This window comes from Colletotrichum abscissum (assembly GCF_030869225.1).
Source record: "Colletotrichum abscissum strain IMI 504890 chromosome Unknown Scaffold_14.1, whole genome shotgun sequence".
Lineage (NCBI taxonomy): Eukaryota > Fungi > Ascomycota > Sordariomycetes > Glomerellales > Glomerellaceae > Colletotrichum > Colletotrichum abscissum.
Genome location: NW_026850032.1, coordinates 41,450 through 60,780, shown reverse-complemented (window position 1 = coordinate 60,780; position 19,331 = coordinate 41,450). Strand labels below are relative to the sequence as shown.

Genomic DNA, 19,331 nt, shown 5'->3' with positions numbered 1-19,331 from the left:
TACGTTCATCACTTGCTGTCAGCTTGGTATGCTCTAGCCTTGTTACTCTTCTCCCAAGGATTTTGCAGCCGCGTCTTCCTGACATCACCTCGCTGCCAAGAAACGAAGTCATGGTATCCAAAATGTTTGGGGTAGTCCAAAGGCTTGAGCCTGGCGGATGGCCCAAGGAATCTCCCGACGACGGTGTTATTGAGCGCCTTTCCAGCAGCTCCCTTGGCTGTCTCTGCCTTTTCCTTGAACCATTGTCCCCAGGTCTGCTTCTCTTCAGGCTGCTTAGCTTTGATCTCGGCCCTCTTCAATTCCTCATGCTTTTGGCGTAACACCAGCTTGTGATTGATGTCGATGAAGAGACGTTCCCAGATTCCGATTCGCTCCTCGTGCAAAATTCGCGCACCCTCTTTTGCGTTATCCCGGGTCCAAACCCAGTGATTCTCGGCTTGTTCCAGAAGGCAGAGGTCGGCTTCGAACGGCACCTGATGGACAACAAGTGTGTGTCCCTTGTGGGATTCGAGGTCCATAGTATGGCCGCCGTGGACGGATGATACGGTGCCCGTGAGCGTTTCGTATGACGATGCAATAGGAGTCTTGGGGTATGGGTCGACGATCTTAAGTGGCTCTGTACTCTTCTCGAGTCTAAACCCATTTTTCATCAAGGCTGCGCATTCCCACATCCCAACGTCATCGAGACCTTTGCCGTCGTAGAGATATCGGATGCGTACAGAGGGATGAATGAGCTGGTTAGGATTCACGAGCCTATTTTTCCCATCGTCGGTCTTGTATAAGCCCGGAGTACGTGTGCCCAAGACAGTGTTATCTCCCTTCAACTTTTGCCACGGGTACCAAATGGCGTTGTATGCTTCGTCAGGGATCGAAGTGGCCTTCTCGGGATTGGAAATTTTTCCCATTGCCCATGGTCGAGGTTCGACACCAGGGGTGAGGGTGTAGAAAAGCCGCTTCATCTCAGGCGTGCTGAACTCAACACCGACAGAGGTAAGCTGGTCCGCCATCCCTATTTTATGCTGTTAGCTGACATCCGCGACGGTATATTTCAGTCATTAGAAGACGGGAGACCTTACAAGCAAGTGCAATAGTGGCGATTTGTTGGTCTTCGAAGCCTCCTCCGACGTTACTGTGGCTGCCAGGAAACCATACCTGTCGAAGCTGCGTGTGTGTATTATTGTCCTTGCCCCACAATGTCGGTTTGAATGCGGTGCGCCATTCGTCCAGTGCGAGAGCATGGAAGGCATAGTCCACTTTGGGATTGACGTCGAGGCTTGCAAATCGAAGCTGATTGTGTCAGTCGTGTTTCTCAGAAAAGGAATTGATCCAGTTTTTTTGGCTACTAAAGAAAGCTTGAACTCACCTCATCAGCGCTGCGGCCTATGCGGACCTTCTCCCAGGGCATTTTTGGCCAACCTAGACTTCCAACAGTATCCCATACAGCTGAGTTAAGGGCAATAAGACTGGGTTTCTCTTTCTTTGCGGGGTATAGGATTTGAAGACTGACCAACTGCTCTAACATTGACGTCCGTAGGGACCGGGAAGAGGCCCAATTGGCCATCTCGGAATTGAGTCTCCCACTTGGTAAGAACCATGCCGTGCTGGTGAAAACAATGGTCAGTGAATTGATTCCCAGACCAAGGTGACAGCTTTCTTCTTACCTTTTCAAGTCTGTTTCTGTATTCCTTAGCCATCTTGCGGAGATCCATTGGTCCATAGCCCTTCCTGTTTTCACGATATGTGGTCATTTTCTCGAAGAATTCTCTTTTATCCTCGTTCAACTCGTCTTCTAGAGCAGCACTCTCACGTTCCTCGACCTTGTCGTTCTCAGAAGCTTTTTGTTTCTTACGGCGCATGAAATTGGTAAGCGTAAAGCCTACCAAATGCTCGTCTTTGTCAAAGCTCCCCGGGTACTTCCAATTGGGGAAGGTCTGGTAGTCGTGGAAGATTGCCCCAAATTGTGATAGGCCGACGCGGTTCAGAAGCCCAAGATTGCAAATCAATCCGGAGACCGATCGCGCGGTAAAGGCTCCACGGGAGAATCCGACAATGAAAATCTCATCTCCTGGGTTATAGTTATCGCACACGAAGCGGTAAACATCAGCGATGTCCTGAGCGACGGCATTGAAAGGTTAGCGATAGCCGTCACCCCACGACAGACATTGCAAAGGGAGACTGACCTGAACGATGCCCTTCCCAAAAACTCCACCAAGAGTCTGGGCAACTTTAGATTCCTCAGTCCCGGCTCCTCGGTGGTAGTAGACGACCTGCGGCATGCCCGTGCAGCACTTGCGGGCAATGGCAGACGACAGGCGGGCCACGTTAGTAGGAATGCCTCCCCTCTTGTTACTATGGAGTATCAGAATCAGCGACAGAAAAGTGGTGAGGTACTTGGGAGACCGACGAGTTGTTCCATGTTCCGTCACAGCAGACAATGATACGCTTGGTATTAGTGGTTTTTTCTGTCCTGTGGGCGCAGTCTGCAAAGTTGGACTGTGCTTGTGATTGTGATTCAGGCAGCTGGGTCTGGTAGATGAACGGCTGACCATCACTAGTAGCTGATGCCATGGTTAAGGGCAGAGTTTCTCTCCAGAGAAGTGAGTGAGATGATACGGACAGGCCAAGATGTTCAGTGGATGTTCCCCTGCCACTGGTTTATAAGTCGTCTGCCATCTCCCAAAATCTGATTTGCACAGCTTTTTGATTTGAAACAAGCTTCGGAAGTGCTTATGCCGCCGTCTAGGCTGTATTGGAGATTCTACTGCACACGCCAGCAATGATCTACCATGGCTCTCCCTCTATCTCAGACAAATGGAGTTGGGATCTCCGGAATGGCATACCCCACCATCTGTTGGCCTTCGGCCTCCCTTGGAAATTCTCATACGATGGGAATTTTTCCGGGATTATCTGATATTTCATCGTCTCAATTACTTTCAAGGTAAGATTTATATTCAGGTAGCTGAGAGAATCCATTACCGCACGACTGAAATTCGCGAAATACGGCTACCTTGAAGGCTAGAAAACCATACACAACTTTTCGATAACAAGAAAGGCCAACTGTGTCAGGCTGGAGGCATACAGGCAGTCTTTCACATGCTAAAAACCCCATTCATAATCTCAAACAATACCTATGCGGGGATCTGAAATTTACACATTTTCGAAGTTAGTTCGAAGCGCGTCTGAATCATAGCAACGAGCCTTGCCGTAAGCATTCGGATATGAGCACCGGTCTTTCGGCAACGGTAGTAACCAGCACTTGACACACTGATGATCCACCCCGCATTGGATAGGTCCTTTGAAACTTGTGTCTGCTCTGGGAAATCAAAGACAACCTTGTTGAGGAACACTCCTCGCCCTAGCCTAAGTAGCTTGTTTTTGCTAATGACGTCAATATGAGACACTCGGAAATGATGTTCAGTGAGCCGGAAACGTGTTGAGATTACAACGATCGAGATTGAGGGAGACAGACATTCAAGTATCCGTCACCTTAAACCCCAATTCTCCTTACAGATGTGCTGCAAAGCTAAGCTGAGGAATCCTCAAGACGGCCGAGCCGCGGACGGCACACCCACCCCGCTTACTACCGTGTCGGGACGCAGCGGAGCGGCCCGCGCTCCGGGGCCGAGACTGCTGTGAGTGGTTGACGGCAACCGGCGGAGCGGATGTGGCCATTGTCCGTACCTTTACTATGAAAATGCCCGCACGGGTAAAGTGTATATGTCTTCAGAACTGCATAAAAGTGCTGATTTGCGCCAAAAATCACTCAAGGAGACAGGAATGAAGCAGATTCTACAATAATACCTAGTAGTCCTATATTCAATAGGTATTCCACAAGCCGCTGTAAGCCATTCGGGAGAACCTGGCTATATGCCTACATGTACCTTAGGTTAGTATTTGTGTCACAGTGTTGTCATTATAACTTGCGAAACACGTCACGATGAAATAAAATGCCCAAGCATCGCAGCCATAGTATTTTGACAGTTATGTATATTCGACAGGCTTAATATGTGCAGAAGTGAATTTTCATAACCCATAAGCAGGCCCTTTGACCTTTTCATAATAACCTCCCCTTCAATTCCAACAAAGTCCTTCAATCCAGCATTTAGGAGGTACCGGAGCAGCCGACGAAGTTGTTGCCGCTGGCGCCAGTGTGGGTGATCTGGCCAGCCTGGCCGCAAGAAGCATTGATGACGACACGGTCGGCACCGGGGGAGCCTGGATGGAGAGTCAGTAAACTGAATTTCTGAAGGAGTGCAGTACCACTCGAGCGACGCTTGCACCACGCAAAGATGCATGTCGCACATGACGATTGGGGAATAACTCACCTCCGGTATAGACGCCGCTGGTCTTGATAGGGAACTCGTACCACGGGCCGGTGACGTCAAAGTCGAAGCCCTCGTAGTTGTTGTAGCGGTGGGGGTAGGTGGAGCTGCCGGCGACGGTGCCGGCCTTGACGTGCGTGCAGGCGGCGTTGGAGGCGGCGTTGACCTGGGCGGTGGTGTAGGTGGTGCTGCCGCAGGTGGTGGAGCGCTTCTGGATCTCGGCGGGGGCGGCGGAGACGGCCAGGGCGAAGAGGGAGACAAGGACAACGGAGAACTGCATCTTGGCGGTTGTGGTTGGTGTTGTTGGGAAGGGGAAGGTTGTGGGCTGGGAGACGAAGACTGGATGACTGGGCCTAAGGAGCTTCTCTTCAGTCTGAATGATCGCGGGAACCCTCATCATCTTTATACACGGAAGTCGTCTGTAAATAGAAGGCCAAACTGACTTTCCAATTATTGTGAGGACCCCGACTCCAGTGTGATGCTACAGTACGGCAAGCAACAGCCAAGCGAAAGCACAAAGTCCCAAGTCTCCCAGGGTAGCGGTGTCAGCGCGTCCACGACTCCGCTGTGTCCACTTGTCGATCCCCGGTCCTTAATGCGGAAGGTGTTTTTAGGGATCTTATCGCGCATGGCCAGGAACGCCGACGTGGTTGGCTGGAAAATAAAAGAGGCCATAACACATGGGAAACCTGTCCGGTCCGCCTTGGTTCAACTCAAGCCTTGAGAGGTTCCCACTCAGCTTCGTTAGTGTAACCGTAGTGTTCCTTCTGCTAAGACTTGCGCGCTTGCTGACACGTCGAGGACTAACAAGTCAAGTTGTGCCCAGTGCTTTCATGGCACCCTTTGAGTGGTGTTGCGGACATGGATGTCGTGCGCTAGTCAGGCGCATCTACCGACGGCATTGCGACCCCAATCCCGGGCCAAGCACCAACTGTGTAATGTCATCAAGAAGACAAAAAGCGTTCCTAAGCCGGGTGAGGAAGTCTTTCCCGTGTCTCCCGTCCCACACGGCGTTGGAAATCCCCGCATTTGAGTCTTGAGTTGCGTCCTTCTCAGTCCCTGATTCCCTGTGGTTTCCCGCCTTTGCCTATTTTCCCCCCCTGGCGGCCAGCTCCGATCCACCATTCTCTTAACCAGCTGTCAAAATAGGCTTAACCTCGAAGTGGATTTTGAAACGTTCGGGCTGTCCCTATCATTCTGCCACGGGGGTTTCTCTGCGCTCCGGTGGGCTGCAATCTGTCTGGGGGAGAGGCAAAAGCAAAGCCGCCTTTCAGCTTAAGCGCCTGCTGCGAAGCTTACAGGTTGCCTCGTTAGCTACCTTCTCCATGGGGTTACAGCTCAGCCGTGGCGCGTTCGTCCCATCGCCGGGAGATCAGCGTAGGTAATCATTCAGTGGGTGGAGAAGTCATCAATCTTCTTCCTCGCGATTCCAGTGTGGTCTCCCGTGACTGTACTTCCCATTTGTGCTCATCAAATACGGCAGCTCCAGGTGGGAGCTTGTAGTCTACTTTAGGTATTTAATAGAGCACAAGCCAGTAAATAATCCGGCCGCGAGCCAAATTGATTGCACCATATCAACAAAGTTAGAAGTTTCCTAGCTGTCGAAGCTCCATCTTCATTTCTCGCAACCGGTTTCCAAGCGAACTTGCTTAACCTTAATCAAGCTTCAGTGGGGGATATGTGCCCCTTGAAAACAGGGATCAAGTGCCGCTCACCCGATGCCGGACAATCTGATTCGAGGCATATCTCTCTGCCTGATTGTATGTAGTCTTTAGCTGTTGTCGGAGACGCCCGGACGTGCTTGCACCTTCTCCTTGGGTTCTTGGCTTTCCATGTTGTCAGGCTCGCATGTGATGCAGTGCGGCCACGGGTTGTTGTGCCCGCATCGGCGTTGATTCTCAATCAGGCAAGACATCTAAACGTCGGATGCTTCGCTTAAGAATTGGTTGCCAGCGAGTTGCGATATCACGAGTTTCTTCGTCGGCGTTGGCCGGTGTATACTATCTTTCAACATGTTATCGCGAAGGCATGGGTTCGACACGGACCAAGGACTATAGACGGAGCCGACAGTGTCGAGATAATAAGATTCATGAAAACCATGGATATCAGATAAGCCAAAGTCCAAAGACATCTGCCGCAAGTAGCAAAACAAGGGGTCAGTTCCATGGAAATGCCGTAGCATGTTCATATAGCATTGGTTCGAACGAAACACTGATCAATCGTTTGAAAATGAGGAGGAAAACTGCCGGCTAGCTTATCCTGCGTTTCGTAACAATAAAGATGTTGCGACTGCATGACTACACTAAGCCGATTGAAAGGCCTTGCTCCAGTCCTGTGCTGAAAGCCATTCGTCGACTTTGACCGTTCCAATCCTATCTTCTAGACCTCCGGGTAATGTCAGGAGCTGTTTCCATTCTTCAACTTTCTCTCCAAAGAGACCATATTCTGCGAGCCAGACCCAGCTTTCAGGAGCCTCACGACCTAGCGGCGATTCGGCCGCCATCTCTTCGACATTTCTTTGCACAAAAACAAAGTTCCGACCCGTTTCCCTACGTAGAAACTCGACGCACTCTCCGAGCGACTTCATCTCGTCGTAAGCCGCCAGGATTGTACCCGCTGGCGCATCAAGAACCAGAGCCCTGACAAAATGTCCGGTGCTGGACGAAGCATCGATGAATGGTATAAGATTGTCGTCACTCACGGGCCCCTCGAACTCGACTTTTCCTGTCACTGGATTGAATTTGGGTCCGAAATATGAGTCGGGTAAAATATTGGAGTTGTAGAATCCAACCAAAATCTGTGAAGTCTTGGCCCAGAGTGTGGGATGTTCTTGTCGAATATATTGGAGAACGTTGGCTTTGCCGTCAAAGTGGTGAACGTGCTTCAGCTTTCCTTGACTGAGTTGGGAGACAGGTGGGAGACTGCTAAAGACGAAGCGCTCTAGAGTCGGTATTTCGGCTGCCGCTGTTGCAATATTCCTGCCCCAAGTCTCCTCTAGATCCCGAGTAGCAATAGCGAGGTCAATTTCTTCGCTTTGGACCCTGTGTTTGACCTCTTCGGTCTTGATCGCACTCCAGAAGTCTGTCACTGCAAAGATCGCCGTTGCGTCTTCGAACGCTGACTTGAGCTCCGAGACGGAGCCGAGGGAGGCAGAGACCATTTCCGCTCTAAGCTTTGATAATTTGACCGCGGACTCAGAGGATGGATTTCGAGTTACACCTCGTACGTGCCAAAAGCTGGACAAAGTTGTGTCGTTCAGAAATGCTCGAACTACAGAGCCACCCTGATTTCCGGTAGCGCCCAAGACGACCAAGATCTTCTTCTCGTGCGAACTCATGTTGGATTGCGGCGTGGCTTTTTGATTATGCAAGAAGGACAGCGTGGTACAAGCATGTATTGGAAAGCACATGAGGGAAAATACCAATTCGTTAATCTTTATAGAAACCCGAAAGATTTGAGGCTAAGTCGTTTCTAAACGGAATGTTTCAGCCATGGCTGATGGATAACGTTACCGCTGTATAAGGGGATTCGGGCAGATTTTGTCAGCTTGATTTGTTATGATCCTGCCGTGGCATGGTTCGCTGACTAGATTCCCAAGGTAAAGACATGAAGATAAAGATGGATGAACAGACAGACCGATTTTGGGCTAATTATCACGGAAATGTGGATCCTCGAGGAGGAATTGCGAGCCGACTCCGCTCCGCGATAACGCCGCCAAAATGCTCCACCAAGATTGTCCGGCTCCGGGGACTTGAACGGAAGGAAGGCGATTACCTCATCTTGCACCCTCCGGTCCTTCTTGGTTCGTAAGGTAATTACCTACCTTAGGTACTAAGGTAGGTAAGGTACTCCATGCATGGTGTGAGTAGTGGTACGTAGATTGAGGAGGGTCATTAATCCGTCCCGAGTCCATGTGAGACCGGGAAGGTGGTCTGTGCAGCAGCTCAAGACGGGACGTACCTTTGCAGTTTTGGTGTCAATTGGCCGCTCATTTAGCGTACGCAGCAGCAGGAGCTTTGGACGCGAATTCCAGGGCGTCCGGGCTCCGCAGAACGCGTTTTCTTGGGATTCAATCAACCCCAATTTGTGCCCACCTGTTTGGCTTGTCGCCATTTTTTGCGTATTCAGCTTTAAGTTCCCCCAGCTTCACTATCACCAACCACATCGTGGCGCATCAATCGCAACGCCTTACTCATCGACGAGAAGTTCAGCAACACCCCGATCGACGTCGCATTCTCGTACAGACCCTCCTTCTCGACCGTGGACCTGGTCTAAATGACACTGGGGGCCATTCGCGATGCGCGTCATTAAGCCTACGTGGCTGAGCCATTCCGGCGAGCAGAAGGACTTCGAGGTGTACAGCTGTCACGTATCCTCCGATGGGAAACGACTTGCGACCGCTGGAGGCGATGGCCATGTCAGAGTGTGGTCAACCGAGGCCATCTATGGCGATGCGAATGGTGACGCAGAAGGCAAGCCGAGACAGCTCTGCCACATGAGCCATCACCTCGGCACCATCCACTCTGTTCGCTTCTCTCCAAATGGTCGATATCTCGCATCAGGTGCCGATGACAAGCTTATTTGCGTCTACCATCTTGACAAGAACCCTCCGGTCGCTTCTTTTGGTAATGCGCTCCTGCCGAAACCCAATGCGCTATGCCCTCGACGTGACGGATGCTAATGCAATATTACAGGACTTGGCGCCGAACCCCCACCGGTCGAGAATTGGAAGACGTACAAGCGACTCGTCGGACACGAGAACGATGTTCAGGACCTTGCCTGGTCCTACGATTCCTCCATACTGGTGTCGGTTGGCTTGGACTCCAAGATTGTGGTCTGGTCGGGCCACAGCTTCGAGAAGCTCAAGACCATAACCGTCCACTCAAGTCACGTAAAAGGCATCACGTTCGATCCTGCAAACAAGTTCTTTGCGACCGCCAGCGACGATCGAACAATTAAAATCTTCCGTTTTACGCCACCTGCACCGAATGCGACGCAACATGATATGGTTAACAACTTTGTGTTGGAGCAAACAATCAGCGGGCCCTTTAAGAGTTCACCGTTGACTACTTACTTTCGGCGATGCTCCTGGTCTCCTGATGGGAACCACATTGCCGCCCCAAACGCCGTCAATGGTCCTGTCAGCTCAGTCGCGATAATTGAACGAACACGATGGGACAGTGAGATCAACCTAATCGGCCACGAAGGGCCGACCGAGGTCTGCATGTTCTCGCCACGCCTGTTTCATACGGAGAATCCGGCGGAGCAACCAGACAACAATGCCTTGGTCACTGTTATAGCCTCAGCAGGCCAAGACAAGACCCTGAGTATCTGGAATACGAACACCTCACGACCTGTAGTCATTCTTCAGGATGTAGCCAGCAAATCCATTTCTGACTTGGCTTGGTCACCCGACGGAACTACCATTTTCGCCGCCAGCTTGGACGGCACACTTCTCGGAATATCATTCGATCACGGGGAACTTGGCTGGGTTGCGGACGCTGGCGAAAATGACAAGGCTCTTCAGAAGTACGGCGCGTCAAGGAAAGGCATGGGTACCGCAGAGGACATAGAAGGTCTGAACCTGGAGAATCAAAGTAAAGCTGGCGAGTCTCGAGCTGCAGAGTCAAGGATGGGCGCCTTGATGGGTGACCCGGGTTCCTCCAAAGGGGCAACGCCTGCGACCAACGGAACCAAACCGGTTGGCAATGGAACAGCCACGGGCACATCAACGCCGAGGCCCACCAACGGCAATGTCGAGCCAGAGAAAGAGAGGGAGAAGCCTGCAGAAGAGAATGGCGATAAGTCGGGGGAGAGAGTCAAGGAGCTCAAGTCCCGGGTGACGGTTGGCAAGGACGGTAGGAAACGTGTTGCGCCTCTCCTTGTATCCTCATCCGGCACCGGCCAATCGTCTCTCCCTCAAACCCAGCTAGTGGGCTCAACATCGACATCGAAGGCTGCACAGAACGATACACCCCAGACCATCTTGGACCTCGAAAGACCATTCGAGGGTCTTCCCAAAGGTGGCGTTGCTGCCATGCTGCTCGGAAATAAGCGCAAGACCCCAGTCATCGAGGGCGAGGACGAAGCGGATCCCGCATCAAAGCGGCAGGCAACGGGGCCAACGCCTGTGGTACTGAACGGCGTCGATGGCGTCGAGCCGGCTTCGGTCGTGCCGGCTGCTTACGGCGTTGTACCCACACCCGAGTATCTTAGGCCTGCGGTGTTGAATCCATCGATTGCCTTTGCGCAAATTCGGCTGGCTGTACCCAAAGTCAGATCTCAGATTGTGAGGCCCCTCGAACGAGGGGTCTTGCTCCCGGAAAGCAGCACAGATGACGCCTCCAAGGTGCCCGAAAACATCATCCTTGAAGCCCGAAACCCTGCTCAAATCAGGGACCCCTCATTCATTTCTGCTACCAAGCGTGGGACGCTTCTTTGGCAGGACTACCTGCCGAGAGCAGTCATCCTTGTCACTGGCAACAAGAATTTCTGGGCAGTGGCATGCGAAGATGGCAGTATCTACACCTGGACACCCGCTGGACGACGCTTGATGAACCCGATCATCATGGAATCCCAACCAGTCATCCTCGAATGCCGCAATAATTATTTGCTTTGCATCAACGCTGTCGGTTTGTGCCACGTCTGGGACCTACAAAGGCAAGCAGCCCTGCATCCCCCAGTATCACTAGGCCCCGTCCTCGAACTCGCGACAACGTCGCTCAACCTCAATACAACAACACCAGGTCCCGGCATCACATCAGCTCAACTGAACTCGGCTGGCCACATTGTGGTGACGCTGACCAACGGAGACGGCTACTGCTACACCCGGGACATGTTCACATGGCAGCGGGTAAGCGAAGCCTGGTGGGCTGTTGGCTCCCAGTACTGGAACAGCAACGACTCATCGATTGGCGCTCTGCAGTCGACTGCCGTTGGACCCGTCACGCCCGCGAAGCCCAAGGACGACAGTACAGCCAACGTTTCCGCCGGTATCATTCCCTACCTCGAAAGGCACACAACGAATGAGTTCCTTCTCAAGGGTCGCGCCTACACCTTGCAGCGCATCGTCAAAATGTTGTTGACAAAAGACGGCTTTGAGGGCTTTGAATCAACGGTGAGTATTGCTCATCTTGAAAACCGCATTGCCGCCTCTCTACACCTGGATGCAAGGGACGAGTTCCGGCTCTACTTGTTCATGTATGCGAAGCGTCTTGGTGCCGAGGGTCATCGAGGCAAGGTTGAAGAGCTCCTTAACAGCCTGCTCGGCGGTATCTTAAGAGACAAGGACGAGAAGCCAAGCGAGGGCGGCCGGGGTTGGTTCAGCCAAGAGGACGAGATATGTGGCTGGGACCGCAAGGAGCTCCTGAAGGGCGTTGTCATGATTCTCGGTAAGTTGATTCACTGATTCACTCTTCATGAGGTAGCCATGCTAACAGTCGTTCAGGCAAATTCAGGGAACTCCAACGACTGACCATCCAGTATGCTCGTGTCCTCGACCTCAATCTCGAGAGTGACGGTGCAATGGAGATTGAGCCATGAGGGATCGGCTGAAGGATTGAAAGTCTGGTCTGATAACGAAGACGCAGCGTTTGTATAGTATACCTACCAAGTAACCTTACTGGTATTTGGCATGATGAGAAGCAAAAAGCCGGCAAGGCGTCTTCGTCGGCAGGTTTCGGGAGTCGGCGTACCTATTGGGTGTTTATGAATGGGGTGGACACGGCGAGCCAGGCATCATCTTTTTACGCTGGCCTTACTTTGGGGTGGGTTGGGCGTGGTCAAGATACAGTTCTAGTTGAGCTCAAGCTCGTGAATATCATTCCATATTACTTTCTCACGTGCTCGAAAAGCTCCGCCTAATTCGTCCTGGCCAAGTTCCTCTATCTCAAGTATTGTCCGTTGTCTATCTGAGAAAACATTCTCAGGCCTCGGAAGTCATAATCTACCCACCATAGCTCTTCCACTTCCTCGTTTGCTTATACAGGAACACTGGAAAGTCACCTCCGTCAAATCTCGAACCCTCTTCATCGCCGTCCGTAACCCATCCATATCCTCAGCACCGACAGCCACGTCAGCCACGTCAGCCAGGCCACAGCCCGTGCCCGGATCATCGTACCAGCTGATCACGCACATCGTCCCCATACCAAATTCCTTCTGGAAGAACTCGATGAAAGCGTCGCAGGACTTCTTGTAGCTGTTGGAGAAGGAAGATGCGCTCCAGCGGCCACAGGCTGTGAAGTGATTTCGTGGGAGGGGGAGACACATTGAACCTGAGGTTCTGATGTTGAGGTCGACAATGTGGAAGTTGAAGAAGTCGGGGGCACATGTTAAGATTTAAATAATGGCGTCTCGTATGCCTCGCGGTATATCGCAGGTCTCTGTCCTAGCATCAAAATCTTTATTGAGGTTGTTCTTCTAGCATGAAAAGAACAAACAAGAGATAGCTTTGCCATTAACCAAGCCAACGGACCAAACAATCCAAAGGTATTCTGCTACCAAACACGAGGAAATCCTTTCAAAGCTTCGTTGGACTTTAATTGGCGTGATAGGGACATTGTTCGTGGCGGAGATGGCAAGATGCTCATTTCAAGTAACGAATCTTCAGCTGTCGCTGTGCCGATCTTTGATTATGCTGCTTTTCGGAGCTACATATGGTAAATGACGATATGTAAAAAGCTGTTTCCTTTTCCGATTGTTGCAACCTACTTTAGCCCGTCCCCGTCTTGCCATATTGCTAGAGAAGCTATTATGTGTCTTTGACAACTCAGGTAAGTGAAACTTGAGCTTTCCGCATCCAAACTTTCCACTGCGCATCAACCTACTACTCCACGACCTTATTCATTGATAATCTTTCTGCAATGTCCAACATTACGCGTGTAGTAGGCCATGGGCTGTGTCAAGGGATGTCTAGCAGTGGAAGCCAAGTTGAGCCTGCGAGAAAAGGGGGAAAGATTCAAGATAGCAGTTTATTTTCTCGTTTAGAAAGCCCTCTAACAAGACGGGCGAATTGGAGAAATCTGGATAAAAAGGACAAGTTGCCATAATCAGGCGTGAAACCCACGTCTTCATTGTTGCTTGGGACTAGGTAATATGTTAAACGCAGTATCAATCCATAAGGTACGTTATACTACAGCGTACCTCAACATAAGGTACCATGCTAGACCCATGATGGTCACAGAACTCATTTGAAGATCAGTTGGCCGGGGATGAGGTCGGCGTGCTCCAAACCAAGGCCAGCCGCATCAGGTGCACTGCTATATGTGAGGTTACGCAACTAGGTCTATAGCAACTATGAACGATTCAGCGTGGAGAAGCACATGTACAGAGATAAGCATACAGGTCACAAAGCTTGTGTTCTGAGAACTCTAAAGAACAACGGCCTCCGTGACATCATTGTCTATTCAAGGTTGGCTACATCGGCTTTGATATTGCATGTTCCCGCACTATCCCCAGATGAGTCCATTCACTTGAACAGCTAGAGAGGATGAAGTTTGGTAGAAGTGGCCCGCCTCGATCTTAGAATCGCCCACCGCATGACTTGCGGCATCCGATCATCCGAGTTGCCTGTCGCTATTATGAACCCAACTAAATTTCAACATTTAATCCGGAGGTGAAATACGAATGACTCAAGTCAGCGGTTGATAAGGTTGCGTACAATGACGCTGACGCTTCCTTTCGAGTGAAGGTCCAAAGGCTGATGATTTTAATGTATGTTAGGCGAAGAAAAAACACACCAAACGTGGACAAGCCAAGTAATTTCGCGGGATATCTGCTTCTCGCGATCAACAGATCATTTATCCTGAATAGATATCCTCCCCAATGTGCTCCAACCATTTCGCGTGTAATACGAACGGCTAGCGAAGATTGCAGCGGTGTTTAATCAGTTAAGCTTTGTAAACCTTGCGTGGTTCAAGCGGTCTAATTGTATGTACTTCGTTAGTTCGAGTCCCAGTTTACAGAGGTTCGGAGCCGAATAACTCGCTTTCACATAACCCTGTTCCAGCCGCCAATTGTAGCAACAACACTTTGTAGAACTTTGGGCCTTTGGCTTGTCTTGTACTGAATCATGTATACCCGAATGCGCGGGCTAATACCGCGTGGATTTTGTGTGTACGGGATAGCCGATAGGACCGAGGCCACCCAACCAAGCTGTTGATCATCGTTCGCGAAATTTATCCTGCCGATATCCGTTCACCGGTGGGATGCTTCGCTGTAGTGGGGTTCTAGAGACAGGTGAGCAAATCAGGGACTCAGTTGCATTAAACGTCGACCCGCCGGTACAAGTCATGTACAACATATGAGGCATAGCGTGTTCTTGAATGCTATCGAGGAAATTACCATGGCGAGGTAGTGTCCTTGAATCCATTGTGTGCGAGTATTTGAGTCAACAGTTTGGCTTGATATATCGAGTTTCCAAGACAGCAACTCTTTATCCCCAAGACTGTTAAGGCTTCTCATAATATCGTACATCAGTCTGAAATCAACCCTTCATCTAACCCAAATTCACGGCAAAATCCCTACAAAAACAGATCAATAAGGGACCCAGACAACAAAATGAAGTTCCAAGCCATCCTGCTCCTCGCAGCCAGCGCTATCGCCGCACCTACACCAGAAGCAGTTGCTGAGCCTGCACCTGCCGTTGTTGGCGCCACAACCAAGGCCCAGCGTCTCCTGTGCTCTGGTCTCTGGACTGGTAACGACCTCAGCTTCGGAGACCTCAAGTGGGCCATCAACAACCGCAGAGATGAGCTGCAGCTCAAGGCCGGATGGTGGAACGAGGTCAACACCGCCTGCAGATCGACAGATGGCAGGAACATTGCGCAAAATGGCATTTGGATCACGTACAACCACGCACGCAGCAGCCAGGCGAAGACTACACTGAAGTTCAATGGTGCGGTTGTCTGTTCGCCGCAGAGCAGCTGGAACCTAAAGTGCGACAAGGCATAAGAGCCAACATCCGCGAAGAAAGAGGTGGTTGATGCAGAGTGCTCTCAAAGCTTTCGTCTGATATACCTAGCGATGCCTTTTCAACAAAGAGGCAGCATCTGAATAATTACAATCATTAATGAGGCAATTTTTATCATAATGATATCTGTCTGGGCCTGTGACTCTTTCTAGAAGACCCACCGTATCCCTCACTCACGTGTCGTCTGTCCACTTAACTAGAGTGATGAAGTTCGTAACTTGGGAATAGCGGGCGTCTTGAGCAAGGCGATGTTTATAAACAGGTGTTGTTCAAACGGAAGCTCCGGGAGCACATGGTACCCTGGCCGGAAAAGGTCTGATTCCACAATTGTGGCGTCTATATCAGTGGGCAGCTAATAGCTCACAGCTGCTAATCCCACGAAAAGATGCAGCCCATATCACTCCCACAATGGCCTGGTCAACGCCCGCTCTCTCCGACGCCCATACTGCCAGGTCTTCTACAACAACTTGGTCGCATACAATAGGACAAGGTCCCAAAGGACCATTGTTATCATAGTTGCTGCAGACAAACTTTACGAGATCTGATTGGCTTGCCATGTATTGAGTCATTTTGCACTGGTGGAAGGAAATAAGGCGTCACTTCTCGGACTGCCAATCTCATCTGCTAGGTGAAAATATGTAGCTCAAAGGTGACCGCAGACCTTGATAATGTGCAAAGAAACTATAACGAGACCCCCACGATTGTCGAGGTATTATGTCTCGAAGACTGTGCTTCCATTTTTCTCACCGGCTCCAGCCAAGAACGCGATGATCGCCGTCTGGCGGTCATCTCTTTGCGTAAGGAACGCGACAGAGATTGCGCATTCGAGAAATGATGGGCATCACGAATGCTGATCTTAGTTTCTTGGGAAATAAGGGGCTCGGAGAATGTTATCTTTCGAAGTTCCTCCGCTATGGTAAGTCAAAAGGTTTCACACAAGCTGCCGGGTCTGGGAGCTGAATGCAGTCAGGGTCTCAGATGAAATTGCTGGAATTTGACCAGTGGTAACGAAGACTCCACAACTAGCAGTCAATAACATTTTACCAGCCGAGCGATAATTGGGCGACAAACGGGCGCGTCTTTGCCTAAGTTAGTAAGTCTTCTGCGGGGAGACGTCTGCAACCCCGGCAGTGACTTTCAAAGTCGATATGAACTCCACGCGGGGAAAGATATGACCGCTTTCGGCCATATGGCTCAGTAGATTATCCATTCTAAGCGAAGAGCTTAGGAGTAAACTGACAGAGACAAGGACCATTCCTTTTGGGGTAATCTGTGCCCTGCGCGCGGGATATGTCTCGAATTCACCTCCTTCGCCATTTTGGGTCGTAACGCAGAAGCCAATCGGACTCATCTATACCCTTCGGCCGACGCGGGAGGGCTGCCTGTGGCTGGCTCAACTACGACAGCTAGGGATGCAAGCATGAGGACCCTGGCGTTTACCGACATCGCCTAGCCTCTCTCAACAGGCACATCAGGTCTCGGCCTACCCTGCAGATCACGAAGCTATGAATGTTGCTTCATCGCCATCGCAAGCCATCGCAAGCCATTGCAAGCCATCAAATTTGCCGGGAAGCTTCTTCGAGAGGAAATGGACAGAGGATGGGATCTTACTCGTTGATACTGCGCTGCTTTTGGATTTCAGCCATCCGCCATACTTCAGCTGTGTCTCAGCCTACCAGAAACGAAAATTATTAGGATCATGCCCATGCGAGCGGCACTGATGATCATTCTTTGTGAATAGCTGAAGCTGAGGTGACGGAAAAGCTTGTCCGGTACGTCCAAGGCCTTAAAAGTCCCGTGTCGCATGTGCGTTGTCGCCTGCCCAAATGCGGCTTGACAAATTTGTTGATATTGCCCTTACCCCATGGCCGAAGGCTTCTACCTGTCTTTAGATTCTACTCTTGCTTCACATTTTGGACTACACAGCAACATGGCGACCACTCACGACCATGACCATGGCCACTCCCAGACTCACTTGGGAGTAGACATTGACATCCCGACGCCGATCACTCCGGGCGAATCGGATTTGCTGACGAGCGAGATGTCGGGTCTCAGCATCAACGAGCGAAGCCGACCTCGTCTTCTCCCGTCTTACCCATCCGCAACATCTCCTCGTACAAGCAGTCCTACTGGGTCCGTTAGGAGCGCGTATACTACCAGGCGTCGTGTCAGTCGTCGGTCCTATAGCAATGAGTTCCATTCAAGCTCCCACAGCTCCAGCTTCAGTTCTGAAGTATCGAAGGAGCTCACTCGCCAGGCAGAGCTTGAGTTCGCGGCGCTCACGGAACTCATGTCTAGCATGTCGAGGCGAAGCATGTCGTTGCGCGAAGTCTGGAGCAAGATCATCACCGAGCGCGAGTCTGTCTACTCTGAGATGCATCGCATGACTGAGCGCTACGAGGAGTTGACCGAGGTCATGGAGCGCAAGGAGAGGGAGCACAGTCACCACAACCACGAGCATGAAGGCCAGAAGCAGGAGCTTGTCAAGGTGCGCCTGGAGCTCACTGCAGCCATCAACAGCGCTTCGAAGTTCAAGCTGGAGCTATCTGCACGAGACAACGAGTGCAAGACCCTCCGACATGAGATCGCCGAAGCCAAGGATACCTACACCTACATCAAGAAAGAACACGAAGAGCTGAAGAAGACCTCTGAGCAGACGAGACTCACCTTAGTGGCCACTACAGCTGCCCGTGCCGATCTTGAGGATCAGTGTGGCAAGCTACGAGGCGAGCGTGCGGACATGGATCTAAAGCTCACCGAGCTAACTTCCAAGCATGAGGAGATTACTACCAAGTTCGAGTCGACTCATAAGGAGCTTGTAGACATCAGGAAGAGCCACTTAATACTCAAGGAGGAGAAGCACGAGTGGCTCCACAGGCGGGGCGAGCTTGAGGACCATATCCGCAAGTGCGACCACAAGTATGATGAGCTGAAGCGGAAGTACAAGGAGATAGAAGAGCTGTACGAGAAGAAGAAGTCTGAGGTTAAGGAGCAACAGGAGACCATCATCAGAGTCAAGAACGAAAAGGAGGAGGCCATCACCAAGGTCAAGAGTGAGAAGGAAGAAGCCATCACCAGAATCAAGAACGAGAAGGAGGAGATCATCATCAAGATCCGGAACGAAAAGGAAGAGCTCGATCAGTGCATCATCAGACTCAAGCGTGAGCTTGAGGAAGAGCACTGCCGGTGGGAGGCGGCCGAAGACAACTGTGGCAAGTGGAAGCTCAAGTGGGAGCACTGCGACCGTGAAATCATTTCCCTCCGCGAAGAGATCTCTCGCATCGAGATTACACGCACTGAACTACGGGAAACCATCACCAAGAAGACGGAAGAGCTTCGTGTCCTCGTTATCGAGAAGAAGCGCCTCAAGGACGAGGGCGAGCGTGCTGTCGGTCGCGCCAACGAGAACCATCGTCAGCTTCTTCTTGTGCAGGAGACCCTCAGCCACACTGAGACCATTCTCAAGAAGTCGCAAGAGGAGATCCACACCAAGACGGAGCGCATTGAGCGTCTCGACTGCGACCTAAGCGACTGCAGGAAGCAGATCGAGAAGCTCCAGATTGAGATCGAGAGTCACCAGTCCGCCTCAGCTGTGCTCAAGATCGAGGTCGAGTCGCTCAACAGCAGGTGCGGCGCTCTCAAGGCCAAGTGCCAGGAGTGGGAGGTCAAGTACGAGGAGGCATACGAGAGCATCACCGAGATTGAGGAAGGAAGCTCCAGCTATGAGTACGAGATCTCGGCCATGCGCACCATGCTCCGCGAGGCGCGGGAGCAGAAGGAGACAGCCATTACTGCGCGCAACACAGCGGATCGTGAGCGTGACGAGGCTGTGGTAAGATTCGAGGAGAAGTGCAGGGCGATGGAGAGGCTGGAGGAGAGAATGAGTGCGCAGATGCATGAGATGAACTCGCGATCTGGAACCAAGACTATTACGACGAGTACCACTCGCAAGTCGGGTCATCGGGTGAATAGTAGCGGCAGCGGCGTCATCTGCGTTGAGACCTGACATGGTGATCGTTGGCAGGATCGTGGGCATAAGA

At 51.3% G+C, this 19,331-nt stretch overlaps 7 protein-coding genes across 7 annotated transcripts; 3 read left to right on the top strand and 4 right to left on the bottom strand.

Annotated features, from left to right (window-relative positions):
- Positions 1–8: 8 nt before the first annotated feature.
- Positions 9–2,568, bottom strand: CABS01_06597 (uncharacterized protein; the record flags this gene model as incomplete). Its single annotated transcript, XM_060539963.1, has 7 exons — positions 9–1,009; positions 1,077–1,287; positions 1,364–1,443; positions 1,508–1,601; positions 1,662–2,111; positions 2,181–2,349; positions 2,405–2,568. 7 exons carry the CDS (start codon positions 2,566–2,568, stop codon positions 9–11), a joined length of 2,169 nt encoding a protein of 722 aa, XP_060403647.1.
- A 1,534-nt stretch (positions 2,569–4,102) lies between these two features.
- CABS01_06596 (ribonuclease) lies at positions 4,103–4,602 on the bottom strand (the record flags this gene model as incomplete). The annotated part of the gene is made up of 2 exons (XM_060539962.1): positions 4,103–4,215; positions 4,326–4,602. 2 exons carry the CDS (start codon positions 4,600–4,602, stop codon positions 4,103–4,105), a joined length of 390 nt encoding a protein of 129 aa, XP_060403646.1.
- A 2,022-nt stretch (positions 4,603–6,624) lies between these two features.
- On the bottom strand, positions 6,625–7,659 carry CABS01_06595 (NmrA-like family protein; the record flags this gene model as incomplete). Its single annotated transcript, XM_060539961.1, has 1 exon — positions 6,625–7,659. The coding sequence occupies one exon, from the start codon at positions 7,657–7,659 to the stop codon at positions 6,625–6,627; it is 1,035 nt and encodes a 344-aa protein (XP_060403645.1).
- A 960-nt stretch (positions 7,660–8,619) lies between these two features.
- Positions 8,620–11,864, top strand: CABS01_06594 (WD domain-containing protein; the record flags this gene model as incomplete). The annotated part of the gene is made up of 3 exons (XM_060539960.1): positions 8,620–8,947; positions 9,017–11,713; positions 11,770–11,864. The coding sequence occupies 3 exons, from the start codon at positions 8,620–8,622 to the stop codon at positions 11,862–11,864; spliced, it is 3,120 nt and encodes a 1,039-aa protein (XP_060403644.1).
- A 396-nt stretch (positions 11,865–12,260) lies between these two features.
- CABS01_06593 (solid-state culture specific ATP-grasp domain-containing protein) lies at positions 12,261–12,467 on the bottom strand (the record flags this gene model as incomplete). The annotated part of the gene is made up of 1 exon (XM_060539959.1): positions 12,261–12,467. The coding sequence occupies one exon, from the start codon at positions 12,465–12,467 to the stop codon at positions 12,261–12,263; it is 207 nt and encodes a 68-aa protein (XP_060403643.1).
- A 2,412-nt stretch (positions 12,468–14,879) lies between these two features.
- On the top strand, positions 14,880–15,272 carry CABS01_06592 (uncharacterized protein; the record flags this gene model as incomplete). Its single annotated transcript, XM_060539958.1, has 1 exon — positions 14,880–15,272. The coding sequence occupies one exon, from the start codon at positions 14,880–14,882 to the stop codon at positions 15,270–15,272; it is 393 nt and encodes a 130-aa protein (XP_060403642.1).
- Positions 15,273–17,221: 1,949 nt separating this feature from the next.
- CABS01_06591 (uncharacterized protein) lies at positions 17,222–19,297 on the top strand (the record flags this gene model as incomplete). The annotated part of the gene is made up of 1 exon (XM_060539957.1): positions 17,222–19,297. One exon carries the CDS (start codon positions 17,222–17,224, stop codon positions 19,295–19,297), a length of 2,076 nt encoding a protein of 691 aa, XP_060403641.1.
- Between the last annotated feature and the right edge of the window lie 34 nt (positions 19,298–19,331).